General features: G+C 44.2%; 1 protein-coding gene across 1 annotated transcript in view; it reads left to right on the top strand.

Moving 5' to 3' along the window:
- Positions 1-19,496, top strand: part of PDZD2 (PDZ domain containing 2) — a 140,063-nt gene that overhangs the window by 63,396 nt on the left and 57,171 nt on the right. The window contains exon 2 of the mRNA XM_080638103.1: positions 10,605-11,007. Coding sequence (XP_080494229.1) covers positions 10,605-11,007 — 403 coding nt within the window. The remainder of the gene's footprint in view (positions 1-10,604; positions 11,008-19,496) is intronic.

Below are 19,496 nucleotides of genomic sequence, written 5' to 3'. Positions count from 1 at the left end.
CATTTTCATTGCTCGCAGACATCCAAAACCTTCACTTCGCAGTGGAAAGCGGTACTTTGGGAATTAGAACTAACTTTAAAACCTAAAGAATGTGGTTTGCCAAAACAATGTTGCAGAGATGTGTGTATGTATAATATATATGGTTGGGTTGGTTTTTTTTTTCCCATTTAAAATGCTGTTGTAAAACTTTGCTGCTTGAATAAAATCAATGGGATGTGTTTCTTCTCCTCTCTTTTGGGCATTTGTGATAATTTCTGAATAGGGAAAAATAGGAAGTTTTATCCCAAAGGGGTGATTTCGCCCGCTACATTGCAGCTGCAGCCAAGAAGCATAAAGGAACTGAGTTTGTCCAGCCTTTCTCTGATCTAGCACTGCCCTGCGCTGCTGTACCAGCACTGGTTGGGGGCACAGCCCGTCCCCTGTGTGCTCACAGACCTCCCACCAGCAAGCTTTGTGCCAGGGGGTTGTCACATTCACCCATGGAATTTTTTGTGGCACCCTACCTGGGTGCTGCGTCTGGGCAAAAATCCTAGGTTATGATAGAGAGTATCTCCCATGCTTAGCTTCCCATTCAGTTTTGAGTACAAACCATTTCTCTCAGGTGAATACTTTGGGCTGTCACTGCTACCTGATGTGATTGGAAACTGAAGGCAGAATTAGGTAAAAGATTTGCAGGGAGGAATAGGTCAGGATGTGAGCTGGATGCTTAGAAAGAACTTATTTAGAGCGGTGATCCTACAATGGCCTGAATAGAAGGTGGAGAGCCCTGGAAATAAGGTAGTGAGGCGTGAAACACAGTGACAAGATTTGGGCACTCGGAGTGAGGCGTGAGAGGCATTACATGCTATATATTCTTTGTACGTCGGTCAGACGTGGATGGCTTTTGACCCCTTCCTTTTTCCTTCATGTGAAGCTAATGTGCTTTCCAGTTGGGTGATTTATTTCATGTTTTGCAAATGTGATCCTGCTTGGGCTTTTGGGTATGGAGTGAGTCTTACACCTTGGTAGGAACAGCACAATTGCTACTTCACCAAGACTGAAAATTTACAAACAAATAGTACTTATTGCAAATTGATCTGTAATAAAGTAAAATCTTTATTTTGACGTAGTCTATCAGTTTGAATGTCAAAGCTCCAGTGCCTCTTAATTCACATTTCTGTGATTTGTTGTCTAATTCAGAAGCATTGTTTATAAAAATGCCCGACATCTGAACTAATGATAACAAGCTGCGCCTCTGCAATTGACAACATCAGTGAAGACACTTTGAGGGCTTAACTTATAGCAACTTCTTCAAAAAGTAAACAGGAATTCTGTTTGTATTCCAGTGTGTGTGCTGGGCACGTCTGTGAGCAAGTCTTGTCTTTCTGAGTCCTTGCACTTCTTGTGAAGCAGAGTGTCATGCATGGACCTAATAGATGACAGTCCTGGCCTTTTCAAGCTTTGTTCAGATGAAGACATTGGAGAATACTTTTATTAGGGGCATGGAGCAATTACCCCATGTCTACATTAGGCAGTAGTGTAGCCCAAAAGGGAGGAGTCTGCAGGATGAAGCTGTTGAGCTGAGACCTGACCTCCATGCTATGGTTATTTTTGAGGTTACTTTGGGTTAGCTCCGGTGTGTGGTCCTGTGGACCAAATGCTGATGGACATACAGCTGGACTGTATAGCGCAGCAACCAGAGTGCATTGAGAGTGCTCCTGGCACGCATCCGCCACTTGAATTTCATCTGAGGAGAACCTGGTGGAAGCTTGCACTGGCATAGAAGGCAAAGCACAGTCACAGGGAAGATGAAATCTGCTTCAAAAGTGCTCTTGATTTGTACTGAACTGGTACAATAGACCCTGCTGATGGCAGCCCTTTATCCTGGAGGTATTGGGAGGGACAGTGGCTAGCAGGCTCCCTGCAGAGTGAATATCCCCTTCCATATGTAGGCTGTTTTCCCTTCCATCCATGCTGCAGTAACAAGGCTTTAGAGTAACTGCCCCATGCTACTTTAAGAGCCCAGTAAAACCTCCTTGTCTGAGGAGGGCAGGCATGTTTTGGAGAAAAATATTTGGTAAAAATGGACTAAGAGGAGAGTTTCTCCATTGTTGACAGTGGTAGTGGTTGGATGTGGGTTTAGTGACATGAATGTACTCATTCACACCTATGTTGCAGCTGCATTACCAAGACGCATGAAGCAACTGAGTTTGTCTAGCCATTCTGTGTCCTCCAGGGGAGGGCACGTCCACCTCTGGGGCCAAGAGGAGGAGGGATTGATGCCTTCTTTGGCAATAGCATAGGAGAGGTGTAAAACTTGACCTGTCTCCAAGTCCTCAAGAAGAGAGTGAGTGCATAGAGGGTGTTTGGGAATTAAGAATTGATTGCACAGAGCGACAAACAGAAAGCTTGTGCTTATAATGCCTGGAGCTACAGGAGCGTGTCTTCAGAATGGCAGGAAATTTTTGTAGTGGGAAAGACTGCATCTGAACAGCAATAACACAGCATGGATCAAGTTGTAATTGCAGGTGCTGATGCCCAGTTATAACTTCATCATTTTGGCCTGTTGCAGAAAAGGTAGAAAGCTAGTATTTATAATTTTTAAACTGGCAATTATTCATCTTAATTGCTCACTTTTGTAACTGGAAATGATACTTCTGAGCATGGCCACATAGCCAGCTAAATGTCTGTTTGCAGCAGAGCTATGAACTAACAAATTGGAGCATTCAGTGCCGTGCTGGTTTGACTGGATTAGGCCAGTTCTCTTTGTACACTCTGCCGCTAGCCAAGGAAAAAAATAGAATTTGTCTCTTTACTACCCATTAGTGTGTTTCTAGGACCCAAACCCCAAAAGCACTATGCCTGTCTCTCAGGACTTTTAGGTGCTGTTGTGGGAGATGTGTGTTTAGGAGGATCAGGTCCTTTGTAAATCTTGCGTACAAAATTGCTGCAGTCTAAATGCAATGTCACTGCTCTATTCACAGCTGATAAATCAACAAATCCCAAAGGATTTTAAGATAACTGCAGTTGTGTAATCTGTTAGATTTAGAATGTCTGTCAGAGCTTGGAGGGTTCCTTAGGTGTGGAGAAGCTGTGCAGCTCCTCAAGTCATCCTCTTCAAGTATTTGTTCTGGGAGGATGTCACAAAATGAACGGGGGTTAGGGTGACTCACAGAAGAGAGGAGAGGGCTCAGTGTGTCTGTTGACATCCTTCACCCATTTGCTGGGTGTTTTGGAGGTCCCTGTCACTGAAAGCCCTGGACATGCTTCTGAGGTATCTCTATAACATGCATGGCAGGAATGTGGGGTTTATGCTGTGCCAGCATAATTACAATGATCTAGCCTGTCTCCTTTCCACATCTGCAATGGGGATGTGATTCAGCTGGGCTCTGTTATCTGCATCAAAGGTGCCTATCCTTTTGGTTTCTGAAGGAGGAGGTATGAATGCCATCCCACTAAAGCCAGCCAGTGCTTCCGTCTGCACCATGCGGACAACTCCCTTCCCTGGGACTGCAGCCCTGGGACTTGGGGCTGTTTGTGACATGCTGTAGGTAGGTGGGAGCTGCTGGTAGGAGCGGGAGCGTTGTCCCTTGCCACTACCACCCTCCTCTTCTGTCCCTGCCTCTGCACTCCTGTGACCAGATCAGAGCACTGGGCTGGGCTTAAACTCCCCATCTTGAGGTCTGAATGTTTGAATTCAGTTTGCTTTGGCTGGCTTGATTTGAAGCTGGATCAGTTCCCTCACTGTTGCTCAAGTGACTGTGCCAGCACCTGAGCAGGGTATGGGGTGGGAGGAAAGCCATGGTGGTGTTTGGTCTTGGCTGATCCCACAGGTTAAGGGGGTTGTGAAACTGCAATACTTAAAGGCTTCACCAGTGGCTTCACCACCTTAGACCTTGCAGCAACTCTGTGGGACAAAACATGTTGTTGGCCCTGGAAGGAGTTGCCTGAGGTGCTGCAAGGAATCTGTGGTACAGCAAAGGAAAAGGAATTAATTTCTCCCAAACTCAAAGCCACATCATTGCATCAATACCAGGTAGAATAAGGTGTCTCACCAGGCTTTAGTCATGGTCCTGTGTCATAAGGCTGCATCTTATCTTCCAGCAAAAGACGCAAGCAGGCAGTGAGCCCACAAAAACACAGCAGAAATCCTCCCTCCGCTCCCTTTCCTGAGAGCTCAGGATTTCATGGTGGGCAAAGAGGTCTTGTCTGAGACCTCTTGCTTAGCCTTACCAGAGTTTTTTTTTTGCCCAGAGGCTCTTCAGCACTTGACTCATTGTTCCTGTTGGTCTTAAATTCTTGGTGGTTTGGTTTCTCTGATGAACAGTATTCCCATCTGTTTGCTTCTCCAAGATGTTGCTGTGGTGTTGTGTTGTACACATACCAGCAGCCGGCCTGCAAGCAGCTCGAGCATCACCACGGTGAGCACAAACAGCGTGATGCTTAAAGCTACAGGCAGTTTTAATCTAGTGGTAGGGGACTGGGTCTAATCAGCACCAAACATGCTTGTACTGACTTATAAAAGGCCACAGAAATATACGTTGAAATTTAACTTCTGAATTCATTTCTCCTCCAAGATTTCAGTAGGCCTGGTTGCATTCCTTGCTGTAAATGTAGTAGTGAAAAATATACCACAGACAGAAAAAACTGGATTCAGAGATTTGTTCTCTAGAGAGCCACCAATTTGGGTATCCTGGCGTAGAAAACCACAGCCTCTGTGAGACCTGGGGAGGTGCTGCTTAACCTTGACCAGAAGATGAGGGTTGCTTCTCATCCTAGAAAGGGAGCTGGGAGCCCTTTGCATACCCTGGGCTGTTTGAATGCACTCCCTGAGTGTTATTAGCCTCTCTGCTCCATGACTGACTTTTCCTTTGCTCCTTTCTGCCTTTGCTGGTGTTTATTAAGGGAGGCAGAGAACACTGTGTCCCTTGCATGTGCCATTGCCCACAGAGCCTGGGGCAGGAAAGGGCTTGTCAGTGATGAGATGCAGGATTGAGCTTGTTGCTGGTGTGCTGTAGCTCTGTGCCTGTAAGAGTATGTTGAAGTAGCACCGGGTTTACCAACATCTTTGGTTTCTGCTGAGAGAAGTTGTGGTTGGAGAGCTCAGTCCTCCTGGTAGATGGAGAAGAGGGCTGGCCATGGGGTGTCCCTGCAGCCCCAAGGAGGGGAAACCTCTTGCAAGCTTGGCACTAGCAAGATTTGCCCAAGACTTTGTAGCCTGGTGTTTTCCTTCGCCTGAATGCAACTAAGGCAGACTTGGTTCCCGCCCTAAGACATGCCAATGTATGAAAACTACCCCATGGTGCTTGCCAAAATCTGTCCTCTGTGGTCTGGGTATTCTTGCACAGTGAGGGCAGCAAGGTGAGAGCTTCATGAGGAGGCATGTGCCCTTCCATCAGTCAATATCTGTTAGTCATTAATTGGCCCTGCCTTACCTGAAAAGCAAGTTAGCTCGTTTGCTGGTGTCATGGAGAGATGGTTTGTTAAGTTTAGCTTGTAAAATCCCCTTTGGGGCTCAGTTCTGCAAGGATTTGTGCTGCCCTTCATCTTTCCAGCCTGAAGAAGATTGAGTTTCAAGACATTTTACTATGCCAGAATTTTTCAGAGAAAAGCATAAGAATTAGTGGTCTGCCTGCCCTGCTAAGGACATTACAGGTCCCAGAGGAGAAGGTGTGGGGGGGGACTCTGAAAGCAGTTGTCTTGACTGAGGTTTCTTCTTTGTGCCCTGGTGAGCTGCACAATGGGCTGGCTGGTGAGATGTCAGTGATGCTCTGTGTGTATCGTTCCCAAAGCACTTTCTGATCTATCAGGATGAAAGGTTCTGGAGAAATGCTAAATAGTGCTATTAGTGTAAAATAAACATACTTCTTCAACATTTCTGATCCTAAAGTGGATCCAGATGCTTTTCTAATGGCTGCTGAATCTGCTTTGGTTTTTCTGTAGTGTAGTGTGGCTGTCTGCATTTGTTCAAATGAGATTGGATGTGACAGAGAGCTTGTTGCAGCATGCTCTTGTCAAGTCTGCAAACCTTTATACATGCACACACACAGATATATACATATATAAATGATAAAACAACTGGCTTACTCCAGATAGCATTTCCAAGTCTGACACTTCACACGTGTGCCGATGAACTTGGAATAAACTCAGCGAGTTTATCAGTTTTTATGATCACAGCAATCAGTTCAGCTGTGTAGGGGAGAAATGGATTCGGCTGTGTAAGTCGAAGTCATCTCCAAAGGAAGTGGAAGAGTCCATCTCTTGGTAGCTCTGATAAAAAGAGTATTAAATGCCCCCTTGATACAAGCATTTTCCATCCTGTGGTTGAGCTTTGCAAGAGGTAACTTCTCAGCTCTGTTTCAAGTGTAGTTTTCCCTTGGTTGTAAGGATTATTAAGATTTTCATGGTTTCTCTCCTACAGAGAAGAGCAAGTCTGCCCCACTGCTTAAGATGGTGTTTTATATGGGCTGGGATTTTACCGCTGCTGGTGCCAGAGTGAGATCAAAACAACAGGAGCAGCCAGGTGGTCCTTCCTTCTGAGCATCCCAGTGGGAAGTGGTTCCAAGCTGATGTTTCAGTGATGTTTTAGACTCTGCTTGGGGAGATGCTGCTGCAGCATTAGGGGACTCCAAGCTGTGCTGAGGAGACTTGACACTACCTTGCAAAGACTGGCCAATGCAGAAAGTGTGGATGAGTGTTTTGCTGGTAAAATGTTATGATTTAGTAATTAATACAAACAGATGTATGATCAGCTCGTGAAATCTCTTGCATTCTTAAAATCAGTGATGATAGAATTTGTTACGTGTTATTATCTGCTGGCTCTAGAAGTAGCTGCCCAAGGCTTCTTAGCTGGTGTATAAGATCCAAGGCTTTCACTAAATCCTACTCCATCCCCTGCAAACTGAAATGGGGAAAAGTAAGTTTTAGAGTCTCAGTTTTCATTAAATTTGGATCAATCAAAGCTGCATTAGGAACATTTTTGCTCCATGCACCTTTTCAATCCAAGCTGGAGACCGTGTTCAAACTAAGAGACAAATGTGGAGGTTGCAGCTCATTCCCCACATCTGTGCTAAGAGCCGTGTGTACTCATCAGCTCTAATCATGCCTGAGACACGTTTGGTGTATTGATTGCTAAAATCTCTGTGAGCGCTCTACAGGGACCAAATCTAAAAAAAGACTTGTCTGCATTGTGCATATGAAACCCTCTGAGAAATGAGATTTGGGGTGCTGTATAGCTTTTGCAGTTTTATTCAGTCTAGAGGCTGTATAATTACATTTTATTGAATCCATCCCGTTACTCCCTTCTGGCGTGGGATGCTCCTGGACTGATAGAAAGTAATTAAAAATCTGAAGGTTCTCACTCCTTTAATACAACTTTTCACATCTTTCATCCAGTGTTGAGAGGTTACTGTTCTTCCCTGAGGTTTTTTTGGCTTCCTACTTCAACAGGGGAAGAAATATCAAAGGAAAAGGAAGTAGGCAGCATGTACTTAGCACAACTTAAAGGTGGCTCAGGCTTCTTGGTTAACCTCCTTTTCTTGGAATGACCACGAATTCTTGGAATATTAAGTTTCCTATTTTGTATGAGTTTGGTGTTACAGCAGTGCTGATTTTCCAGTACGAGATGTCTGGTCTTTGGTTCAAAACAGACCCTCAGATACTGATGCCCCTTACTGCATCACTGGTACTAGCTGGATTTACCCTGTCTGGAAATACCTGACATCATCTAATGTATGTAGTCACTTGCTGCCATGCTAAGGTAATTGCTCACTGACCCATGGGAGACTTCTTTTTTCTTTTTTTTTTTTTTTTTCATGGAAACTTATTGTGTGCTTTGAACTGCTGAGAAGTACTCAAGAAGACATAAACCCATGAGTTACTACAGGCTGCACGCCTGGAACATGCAGGCCACCTCAACATATGGAGTAAATCAGTACGCCTCCGCTGACTTCAGTGCAGCTGCATCTATTACAGCTTGCAGTAACCCTGATCCAGACTGTAGGGATGTTCACGGTCTGTGAACAGTGAATATTAAAAAAAACCTCCTTTCTTTCTCTCCTTTTCATAGCTTTACACTTGATGAACAGTATAAATGTGCCACGAGTGGAGGTGAAATAGTAAATTATTTTTGCCTCTATTCAGATTACTTTATTTGGACATACGCTAAGTTCTCTCTCATTCCCCTTAGTTCCTAAATCAAGTAGTTGATTAATGCAAGCACTTGGTTACTGGCACTCAAAAATACATCAGTGATTAGTTCAGAGATAGAGATTGGTGTTTAAAAAAAACCCAACCACCATATGTGCACCTGCATGAAAACAAGTCAGGCAGAACTGACGCTGCATAAAAAACGGGGTGGGCAGCACCCTTGTAAGCCACAGGACTGTGGAAGAAGAGCTGCTTTTCTGTTTACGTGTGCCAGGAGAAGCAGTGCTATCAGGCTTATGGGTGATGGATCAGAGTGCAGTGGTATTGCTGCAAGCAAAAGTCATGAATTTTAATCAACTTTACTGGCTGCCTTGAAATTTGAGTTGAAAGATAAATGTGAAAAACAGGCAGCCCATATTGTTTCTGGAACAAAACTGCCCATTTCCTGTTGATTAAAAGATTTTTTTTTTTTTTTCTTTTAACTTGATAATCAGAAATACTTCCATGTTAGTTCTGGGTTGGTTTTTTTTTTAAGCTAACCCTTTAGGTCCTGCTAGCTCTGGGCTTATCCCTGAGCCACCCAGATGGCTGACCTTAGCTCCAGGGACTGTCCAAGCAGTGGGGCTCGATGGCTGTTTGCATTCAGATGTTTGAAAGAAGATTGTCTTAGGGCGTTATTTAAATACTCTTAATGTTTAAGGAAAAAGAAAAAATGGGTGGGGGGAGAAGACTTGCCTGGTGAAAACTGCTGGGTGGACCATCCAGGGAGCAGGAGTCTAGTTTATATTCATTGGGGAAATTTGGCACAGCCAACATACTCGTCTTTCTCCTCTGTTGCTGCAGGTCTCCTTCTAAAGTTATGTAGTTGCCATATTCATTTGGGCATTGGTCTTCCTAATTAAATATAAGTGATTTGAATGCTGGTGTTGTCTGCAGGGAACATCTAAGCTTTGGGAAGTGGACTGAAACTCTTAGCGCATGTCCTTAGACAGAAACACACACACACTATGACATTTCCAGCCACTGCCAGGCTAGTCCAGATTACTTTGACTAATTGAGAGTGCTTTCCTTACTCCTCTGTACAGAAGTTTGCTTCAGGGGTTATCATAGCTGCTTTTCCTGTTTTGCCATTAAATCACCTCTTTGCGGGAATAAGTTTGAAGGGTTCTATTAAAGGCCAAACAACTTTTAAGAAAGGAAAGGGGAAAATCAGCCTACAAGCACCAGGGAAGGAAAAAAAAGTTGTTGGAGTATGCCTGAGTCACTGCTCTTCTCTCTGCCTCAAGTGCTGTGTTGTTTTCTCTTAGGATCTTCTGTGGTTTAACTCCACACCTAGTTTCTCATCTCCCTGATAACTGCAGGTTCAGCAACTGCTCTGTATTAATGAAGAGTTCATTGCAGCTGCAGCAGAGGCTTATTCGATCCTCTAGGAAAGCCTTGCTGCTTTCACTAGTGAGAAAAACAGTATGTTTTGGGGCCTAAATGAGTGTGAAAGGGCACATACAAACCTGCTAAGTACAAATTCCAGCTTGTTTGTACTCTGAGTTGGTTACACCCTTGGCTCAGAACCCAAATATTTCAAGAATTTGGGTTGAGGTACAGCCTTTCCCAAAAGAGGCATGAAGTAAGTCCCCTTTCGCATCAATGGGTGCAGTTTCTGTAAGGTCACTGAGTATTTGCTTGAAGCAGAATGCTAATTCCTGCAAGGCATGTCCAGAGCCTTTGGGAGGGGAGGCAAGGCAATACTTTGTGCCAGTATGAGAACTTGGTGGCTGCTTCTTGCACAGTTGAGGTGACTCGACTCTTGCTTTGATACGTTTGCTGTAAAGGAAATCCACCTTATTTCCAGGCCCCTGTATAGGAGCTGGGATGCCTTGTAGTGCCACGCTTTGCTATGAGTGCTATGCCTGCTTACCCCAGTGACTGATTTATTAATTTTTTTCTCCCTGAGGCCTTCAAAGCATGTATGTACACCAAAGCAGAAGATGAGTTTCACGAAGGAGGCTCATTTCAGATGCAAATGCTCTACGGGCTGCTGCGCAAATGAAGCCTGATTGATTTTATAATATTGTTTTAAATTGTTTATTTATTTTAATATCCCATTGTAACTACTCTCTGCTTTGCTTTTTTTTGCTCCACCTTTCTGTGTTGCCATGCTGGTGGTCTGGAGGCTGGGTGGTGGGAACAGGTTTGGTGGCATTTACCAGTTGTCCTATTACGCTGCGGTGGATCAGCACGGATGACTGGTAGGGCTGTTATTATTCCCGATATTATTGCTGGTATTATTTCCCTATAATACTGAAGGAAGTGAGAATTTACTGGTGCCTCAAGGTGTCCTAATTTATCCACACACTGGGTAATCAGCTGCCTGAGAAAGTGCATGAGCATCATAGGGCGCGGCATGTTGGGGTGCTGGGGCAGGATGCGGGCACCACGGGGCGAGTAGTCAGTAATCCTGCACATCCCTTTCCTTGCAGTTACCTGGCCGAGCAGTGCTGGAATGGCGGCTTCGTCTACCTGATCATGTTGCGCCGCATCAAGCGCAAAGCCCCTCTTCCTCCCTCCAACGGCAACAACAGCAACAGCTGTGACCCCAAAGCCAAGCCCAGCCCAGAACCCAGCGACAGGGCTGCTCAGAATGGGAAAAGGACCAGGAAGTTTGGGGTCATCACCAGAACACCGGGCAGCAAGGACAGCAAAGAAAAGCCAGCCCCAGAGCACGGGAACGGGCACTGCACCCCGATGGAGGTGGAGGTTACTCAGCCAGAGACCTTGGAAGCAGAAAGCAACGGGGAAGAGCAGATTCAGGGCACTGGGGGACAGTACCGTTGCCGGCTGTCAGATGGTGGTGTGCCAGACATAGGTGACCAGTCTGCCCAGGTACGTTTGCATTGGGGTTTTCTAGAGAAGGAAGCAGCAGGCGTGCAAGTGAATTAAGGGAATGTCTCAGGCGTTTTCCCTGGTTTCAGTACTCCGTCCTCAGGCTGAGCCTGTCTGGGTGACAATCCATGCTGTTGAGGCACCGAGCTGTGGGATGGGGTCCAAAAAAGAGGAGCAGGATGATTAGAGTGTTAAATAATGTGAGAAATCTCTATCATACTCCATCTGTGATGCAGGGGAAGGTCCTTATATGTCTGACCTGTCAGGGCCAGCCTCAGGGTTTATTTTGTTGAGACAGCTGATGACCTTACACCATCAGGGCAGGACGCGTCAGTGGAAGATTGTCATTTTGTCCTTTGGGGCTTCATTTTGTCTGAGCTTAATGGCACCTTAAAGCTTCTGTTAACATTGGAATTGAAGCATTCAATTTTTTTTGATGCACCAGACCAGTGTTACAAAACCTGCTTGGCTAGTGTTTGGGGACCACATGGAAGTTATTGTGAGTTTTTCTCTTGAGTTGATGAGATGGACGATTTGTTAATGTTTGGGATGACAGTGGGATTGGGGCTTTCATTGCTTCTCTCTTCTTCCTAATGGAGATCTTGGGGGTTTGTTGCCTGGCTAGAATTGCAGCATTGCTGGATGGAGAAAAACATCCCGAGCCTTGATCAGGTTTCAGTATGCATCTATCACCAGAAGAGCTGTCTGCCAATCTTTCCAGAGACGCTGATAGTATAAACAGATGAGTGCTGCTTTGCTGGGCTTGCTGCAGCAGCTGGTTTTGGTTTTAAGACTTCAAAGCTGATAATAGAGCAGTACGAGAGGACGTCTCATCACTAAATTCTGTAGAGAAAAGCACGAGTTTAAACGTGTCCTCTGAATTAGTGCCCCCCAATAGTACTGCGGGGTGGTGGTGATGGTGGTTGTGAACTTACACAGATTTAATGTAATGTACAGCAGAGGGGCTAAAAACAATTTTAAAAAGTGCTGGTCCTAAAGAAAGGTAATTGAGAAAAGCTGCTGTTCCCATCAGGGAGACATGTTGGATTTCATGGAACTGAGAGGGACGTTTGTGTACTATTCTGCAAGCCTTGTAACTGCAGTCTCTCTGAAAGAAAACATTACAAGTTTAAATAACGAAATCCTGCAGTATTTTGAAAGCTCTGGTCCATATAAAAACTTCTTGAATCTGTTCTGAAGACACCTAATTAAACACATGTTATAAATGAAGATGATCAGAGTTTGTTTTGAGGAAGTGAAAAGCCAACATATATATATGTATGTGCATATGGAAAAGAAACTCTTGATACAGAGCCATCTCGTGCTAGAGGTACCTTGATGGTTTGAGTCATTTTGGTCTGAAGTAAATTGTTAAATTCAGAACATGTATGTATCCATGTGAGCAATAAATACATTTTTAATGCAAAGCACATACAAGGTGGCTTCTTGAAATGTAAAAGCATAGTTGAGTTGCTTGAAATTTAAGAGCTATAATTTGTTCAGTTGTGGTGTATCTGTCATGGAGTCTGTTGGGAGGCACAGCCATTTAGTAAAATTGCTTCTCTCTCTTTTAATTCACCCTGCCCCCTCAATATTTTATTTGGAAATATGACCTCTGTTTGTCAGTACATTTTCCTGACATCTGAATGAGGAGAAATACGAATAGCTGGAGCCTGAGCAACATGCCTTGATCATCCTTTGCTTTTTAAGGATGAGGGGACCTTTAGAAACCCATCACTTCCACGATCCATGGGGTAGCTGCTATCAGAGTAATGAGTGGGTTAATTCAGTTTCTTAATAAGTATTGAATAGTGACAGTGAAGAAAGTTTTCAAAATCAAGTCCTGTTTTTTTGTTTTTCTTTTTTTTTAAAAAAAAAATAAAGCAAGGAATAAATACACGTGGGAGCCTCAAATCTCACTTCCAGCTCCATTTTCAAAGCGTGACCTGGCACTCAGGCATGTGAGATCCAGTCGTGTCAGGAGTCTTTTGAAAACAGCATCCAGGATGTCGTGTCAGAAGTTGCAGCCTCCTTCCAGACTTCAAAGCCTGAGCCAAACATCTCGTAGCCGCAGGATGAGTTATCTCCTCCTGAGCAGGGATGAGGTACATTGGCAGGGCACCATCTCCATGGGGAAAGCAGCTCCATCCCCACTGCCTGCCCCATGCTCACCATCTACTCCACATGTGGGCTAATTGAATATCCAGGGCTGTCAGCCCTGTGCCTTTGGGGAGCACTATATTTGCTTTGAGAGGATGAGAGCCAGCCTCCAGTGGAGCTGGAAGTGGCCAGCTTCAGGTGGGAGGAGAGGCTTGGAGAAGCTGCTCAGTGACCGATGCAGGACTTTGCTGTCCTCCCCACTGCTCCTTCCCCCTCCTCTGCCCCAGGACACAGAGTGGAGAATTACTGAAATTGGAACATGGAGTCCAAGCAAATACCTTTTTTAATCCCTGTAGAAATTTAGTTTGAAGTTGTAACTGAAACGGAGGAGAGGAGTTTGGATTGGATATGCATGTTTCCAGCCCGTGCTGTAATGAGCCCAGCGGCCAGCTCACAGCTGATGCTTTGGGGATGTTAGGAGTGCTTTTGAGGCATTCATGTGTCTTCAGTGTCATTTGCTTTCAGGGTTCCTCCTCTCCCATGAATTGGAGGAACAGTTGTTCCCCTGTTTTCTCTCTGTGTGCTGCTAATAACAGCAGTGCTGAGTTGTGAAACAAGAGGCGAAACAAACACTGTTTATCAAGTGAACCTGCCAGGAGATTCCTGTGTTACTGGTTTGTGTGCATGTATCAGTACCCTTCTTCAGGCTTGCTTTCATCTCCCATATCTTGGTCTGTGCGCTTGGCATCGCTATCGCTATGTATAAACAAATCTGCCAGGCTGTTTGCTGGTATGTAACCCTCAGTAAATATTGTACCTGTCAATTAGCAGGCAGCGTTTAATGTTTACAGGTGGTTAAGTTATGCTGCAATATTTTTAGGATGAACCTAAACGCCCTGTAAAATGTGGGGATTCAAAGCACAAGGTTGTATCTGCCTGGCAGGAATATCTCAAAGTTCTGGAAAACTGCCCTTGCAGAGGACCCAGGCTGGCTGCAGTGGGAGTTGTGGGCAGTGATTTAAGACCGGGCAACTCTGAGCTGGAGTAATGGTCCGTCACATCCTGGGAAGATAAGCTCAAATACAGAAATCAAAATTTACTTCTATTCAGTCGTCTGAGACGGCATATTTTTGTAGGCTGGTAATTATAAAAGCACAGATGAAAGAGCAATATGGGGAGAGGCTGCTGGAGTCAGCCAAAAACTGATGAAGAAAATGAAAAACTGAGGTTTCTTTGCAATATATCAGTTTTGTGATTTCTCTGTGTTTACCAGTAGGGCAGAATCCTTTGGTTTAGTTCTCAGAGTCTCTACTGTGGTGGTTTTGGAAGAGCTGTGGACTGCTTCCTTAGCTCTTCAGCCTTTAAGAAGTGCTCAGAGGTAGCCAGACACCTCTGGCAACTGGCAGGGATCATAAGTAGGACTGTGAAGGTTGCGAGGACTAGGGTTACAAGTCTGAGGAATGGGAGTGTAGTTTTCAGAGGGGACTTGAGTTGATCCAGATCTGGCTGATGTGACAAGAGGCTTTCATTGATGAAGCTAGAAGAAGTTTGGCTGGAGATGAAGTGTACCTGAGCAGACCAGCCACCTTTGCTTCCTCCAGTCCCAGCAGGATGCTCTGAAAAGCCCTTAAAACACCAACCATTAAAAGCAAAACCAGGACACCTCCAGAACCCTCTTGCTTCTGTATAAGCATCTGTATTACTAAGGGGTTGAAATCCAGATCGAAGTTCAGCAATCACCAGTGGGAACTGTAAAGGAGATTGGGCAGAGTGAAAGTTTTAGTAGTGAAGGGAAGTAGGTGAGAGAGGCTGGGGCTCTGCATTTTGGCATTTCTCCACTGGGAGAAGTATGTGGCATGGGATAAGTGCAGGGTGTGCAGCAGGTCTCCTGGGCTGGTAGTAGCACTGCAATGTGGGGATGTGGTGGGATGCCTTTCCAGAATGGAAACCAGTCTGCATCTGGTGGCCCCATGAGGTGTGTCTGCTGTTTCTCTGAAGTTGGAGTACCATCTATTAAAAGAAGAGAGCAGGCAAGGCAAGGGGATATTAATGTCTAGCTAGCATTCCTAGCCGGCTTTGCTATCATACAGACCAGCTAAACCCAGCTTACATAGACCACAACCCTCTCCAGGCTCATGAGTGTATACACAAGTGCATACACGCATGCATGTATATAAAAGATTGGCCAGGAGCTTTTGTGTTGCTGAAACTGCATGGCACTTGGTTTCATTTTATCTGAATGAATTTTATTTCATTTTATTAATTTAAGGGACTTTCTTCCTTTTTTGGGCCTGTTATTGCTTTCTTACTAAGATGGCACGTCTTGAGAAAGGATGAGCACTTTTGAATTGCATTTTGCTTTGTAGTTAGGAAAACCATTGGTAAATGCCAGCCTTAACTTGTTTTTTGGTTAATGGAAAATACTCCTTATCTTGCCAGATGGAATCTTAGAGTCATAAACTGGTTTAGGTTGGAAGAGATCTTAAAGCTCATCCAGCTCCTACCCCCTGCCATGGGCGGGACATCTTCCACTAGACCAGGTTCCTCCAAGCCTCATCCAACCTGGCCTTGAACATTGCCAGGGATAGGTAACCTGTGCCAGGGCCTCACCACCCTCATGGTAAAGAACTTCTTCCCAATATGTAACCTAAATCTCCCCTCTTTCAGTTTAAAGCCATTCCCCCTTATTCTGTCAGTACTTGCTTTTATAAAAAGCTCCTCCAGCTTTCCTGTAGGCCCCTTTAGGTACTGGAAGGCTCCTGTAAGGTGAGGAAGGCTAATGGCAGGTTATGGGAATCAAAACATGAGGCTTGAAATAACGTACCAGCTTTAAGCATTTTACTGTCTTTTTAAACATGAAAAAAAAAAAAAAATCTCATCCACTTGGAGTACCAGAATGAAAACCTTGCTGTGAGCAAGGTACTCCACTAAAGGTACTGAAGCTAAGTTGCTTTACATCAACATTTTTGGCAACCTAAGCAGTAATTACTGTTTCATCAAGGCTTTTATGGGACTTTTTTATGATGCATGTTCTAGACATAAATAACTCTATTTTAGTTTTTAATGTAGACACCTTTAGTCATGTAAAGGTCTTCCTCAGACTCTTTCTGTTCTTAATGTCTTTTTATCTGTTGTGTTTGCTTCCAGATTTCATTAGCGTGAATCCTGGGGCTATCTACTGTCTTGAAGTTTTAATGCGCATGGTGATAAGCACATCTTCCCCCTCGCTTGCCTGTTTTGGGTTGTAAACTCTCTTAGGGACAAAGGATGTCTTTTAATTGTAGGTGTATGATGCTGACAAAACTTGGCCTTGCTGGCTTCCTTAGGAAATGCTTTGATGTAACTAGTACTGAAATTACAGTTAATTTTTCTTTTTGCTGCGAGTTATGTTCCACCTTGCATTAAAACAACCATCATCACAACTGACTTTCTGGGGTTAAGTATCATTCGCTGCCAGATTTTTTTTCACTGAGTGAAGGTTTTGCCTTTCTTTGCTGTGATATAAGTGATAGCTACAGCTGTGGCAGCTGTAGATTTTAATTTTGAATAGCAATCTGTCCTTTTATTCTGTCTTTAGATTAAGTTTTCCAAGAGTGCTGTGGAGGGTTGGGCATAGAGTTGCAAATTGTAATTACTTAGTTTTAATGTGTCATCTTGAAACGGTGTCCTCACTCTTGGAAATGAGTTATCCCCAAAGGCAGCACTGATGCACACAAGGTTGTGTTACAGGAGGTCTCAGCCATGCTCAGCTGTCACAAACCGTAGGTTAGAGCACCAGTATGAAAGCATTTCCCACTTACACAAAGTGTTTTCTTCATTTTTGCATTTGGTATTAAAGGTACAGCAAGCCTGTACCTTTAATACCATAAAACTGGAATGCAAGGGACTGGCTTTAGCTGAAATGTAAGTTCACACAATTTTATGTTTAATCATTAAGTGCAAATGTTTGAAACCAAGTGGACATGCCTAAAAATAGAGTATGCTGTTTGCTTAGTGCTGTAATGTTTCAGGTATAGTTGTGACTATCAAGCTACATACACTGAACTTTTGAGACAAGGTGCTGAAACCACCGAGAAAACCCAAGGGATTCCTGTCACCAACAGATGTAATAACAGTCCCCACAAAAGACCCTTCTTTAGCATGGTGTCTTACTCTAAGATGGGCTTTAATCTACTATAGGCAGCAAGACTGTCTTCTGAGAAACTTCAAACTAACCAACCAACCATTCCCAATAGCCCATCAAGAGAATAAGACTGGGCATGATACTCGAGGGAATGCAGGCATCTTGTAACCCTTAAAAGACTGATTTCCCCAGGGGCAATTGCTGGCTGAAGCCCTCCGGGGTCAGGGATAACCGAGAAATCCTTTGGCTGATCTTGCTATAAAGCTTCAGTTGATGGCAAGAGGGGAGCAGCCTGGAGAGGTGCAATCCAGATGGTGATGGCTCAGGATGACAAATGACTCCAGCAGATTTTTGTATGGGGTGATGATGTAGTTCAGGTGCTTGCAATGGCTGATAAAATGTTTAAAGCCCTTGCCAAGGAAATGATGTCAACAAGCCGTCTGTCTCAGGAGTTGGATCCCTGGGGGACAGTCTGCTGTAAGTCACCTAATTTTCATCCACTCTGTTGTGATGCCTGTTTTGTGTATTTTAATTATGTGTTTGTGTTTGGGGGAGGGTGTGATTTTGCTTCTGACTGCTCCCCTGGCTTTATCCCCCTAGGATGCTTCTCTTTCCATGGGGAAAGTACTCACATTTCAGTGAAGGCATGCCAAGTGTCTGGCGGCTGTTTGTCCAAACAAGGGGACTTGTTAGATCAGCAGTGGACACTTGAATGCAATTGCAGTTGTGTCTGTGCTACTGGCTCCTATTTATTTTAAGGACATGGAAAGTTCATATGGTCAACACTGTGTAATTCATATTAAGGGCTACTTGGGGTTTGGGGGCTTTCCCCCTCCGCTGCTTTCAAGTGGTGTAGGAGACACCCACTGCATGACTTGCATCATGCAGAGGTGGAAGCCAAAGACTTCAGTGGCTCAGAGCCAAGAAACTTTCATAAGCAGTAAGGATGGATGAAGAACTCCTGCCATGGAATAATTTATTGATAAAGGAATTCAGGTTCTTCTCTCCTCTTCCCCCTTTGGTTTGTCTTGGAGCTGTTTATCTTGCTTGTACTACAATGAAAACAAAACCCAAGGTAGCAGATGAAAGCAGGAGTCCTGCTGTCAGATCAGCCTTAAAAATAACCTAGTTAAGATCAGATGAAAAATATCCACTAATGAAATAATTGCTTTGTTAAGAATCTGCAAAAATCACATGTTGGCACGATTTCCTGGTACTGAGTCATTCATGCTAATAATCTGTGATGTGAAGAGTGATGATGACTTTTGACTGTATCTTGAGATTGACACATTTGAGCTACTCACCTGGTGTGTGCAAGTTAATTCACCAGCTACAGACCTGTCTCTCCCATCCTCCTGCTGGGGAATGGAAATAGTGGGAGAAGGCATGATTTGACCCAAAGTGGGGCTGGCATCTAGGGGCAGTGCTTTTAATTTATCCCACATCAGTGAAGGGTGCTGGGGTGGTGTGTTGGTGTGGCCACACCAGTGTACTCCCTGGTGCCATGGAGGAGGATGCTGCGCTGTTTGCTGCTTGAAGGCAATTGGTTATGTACTGCAATATATCCAAAGCAGCTTTGTGGCCAGTGAGGAAGAGTTTGCTGTTTGCTTCTTCTGCTGCTACAGGGAAAACATGTGCAGTTTGTAAGGGAGAGCTAGTCCCTGCAGTAAAAATCTAAGTTCAAATGCAGAGGGAAGGAGACAACCTATGGGGGCTGTGTTAGGGCAGCCAGTGTGTGAGTACAGACCTTGTGTGGTCATTGGTATTGTCATCAGAACTTACCTCTGTTTTTATTTAAAAATTGTTACGTATTTACACCCGGTTCAGCTGAATTGCTGCTGTGACAGAAAGTGCTTTTACATTTTTTTTTTTATAGACAACTATTTTACATTTTCCATTTTACTGTCTGGCTTTGTAACTACTTACTACGTTTCTGTTTTCCATTTGTTTACACCTTGTTCCTGCCAAGTCTTGCTTCAATATGAGATTTCAAAGCAATTTTTCCTTTGTATATATAGATTTGCAGCTTCTTGAACACAGTACAGTCAAAATCAGTCAAACCCCTTTTTACTCCCCTGCAATTAGCTTGGTGAAAGAAAAGGAGGAAAAGAACGGCTCCAATGTCTTTATTTATTTATTTATTTATTTATTTATTTATTCTTCTCTGCACTCCGAGGAAAAAATGTTCCTTTTTGTTTTATTAATGATGTGCTTATGAAATGGAGCGTTTGATGGTATGCGCTTGGAGCAGGCAGAAGGCGAGCTT

Source organism: Psittacula echo, assembly GCF_963264785.1.
Source record: "Psittacula echo genome assembly, chromosome: Z".
Lineage (NCBI taxonomy): Eukaryota > Metazoa > Chordata > Aves > Psittaciformes > Psittacidae > Psittacula > Psittacula echo.
The sequence above is the reverse complement of the archived record's forward strand: the minus strand, read 5'-3'. Positions and strand labels throughout refer to the sequence as shown.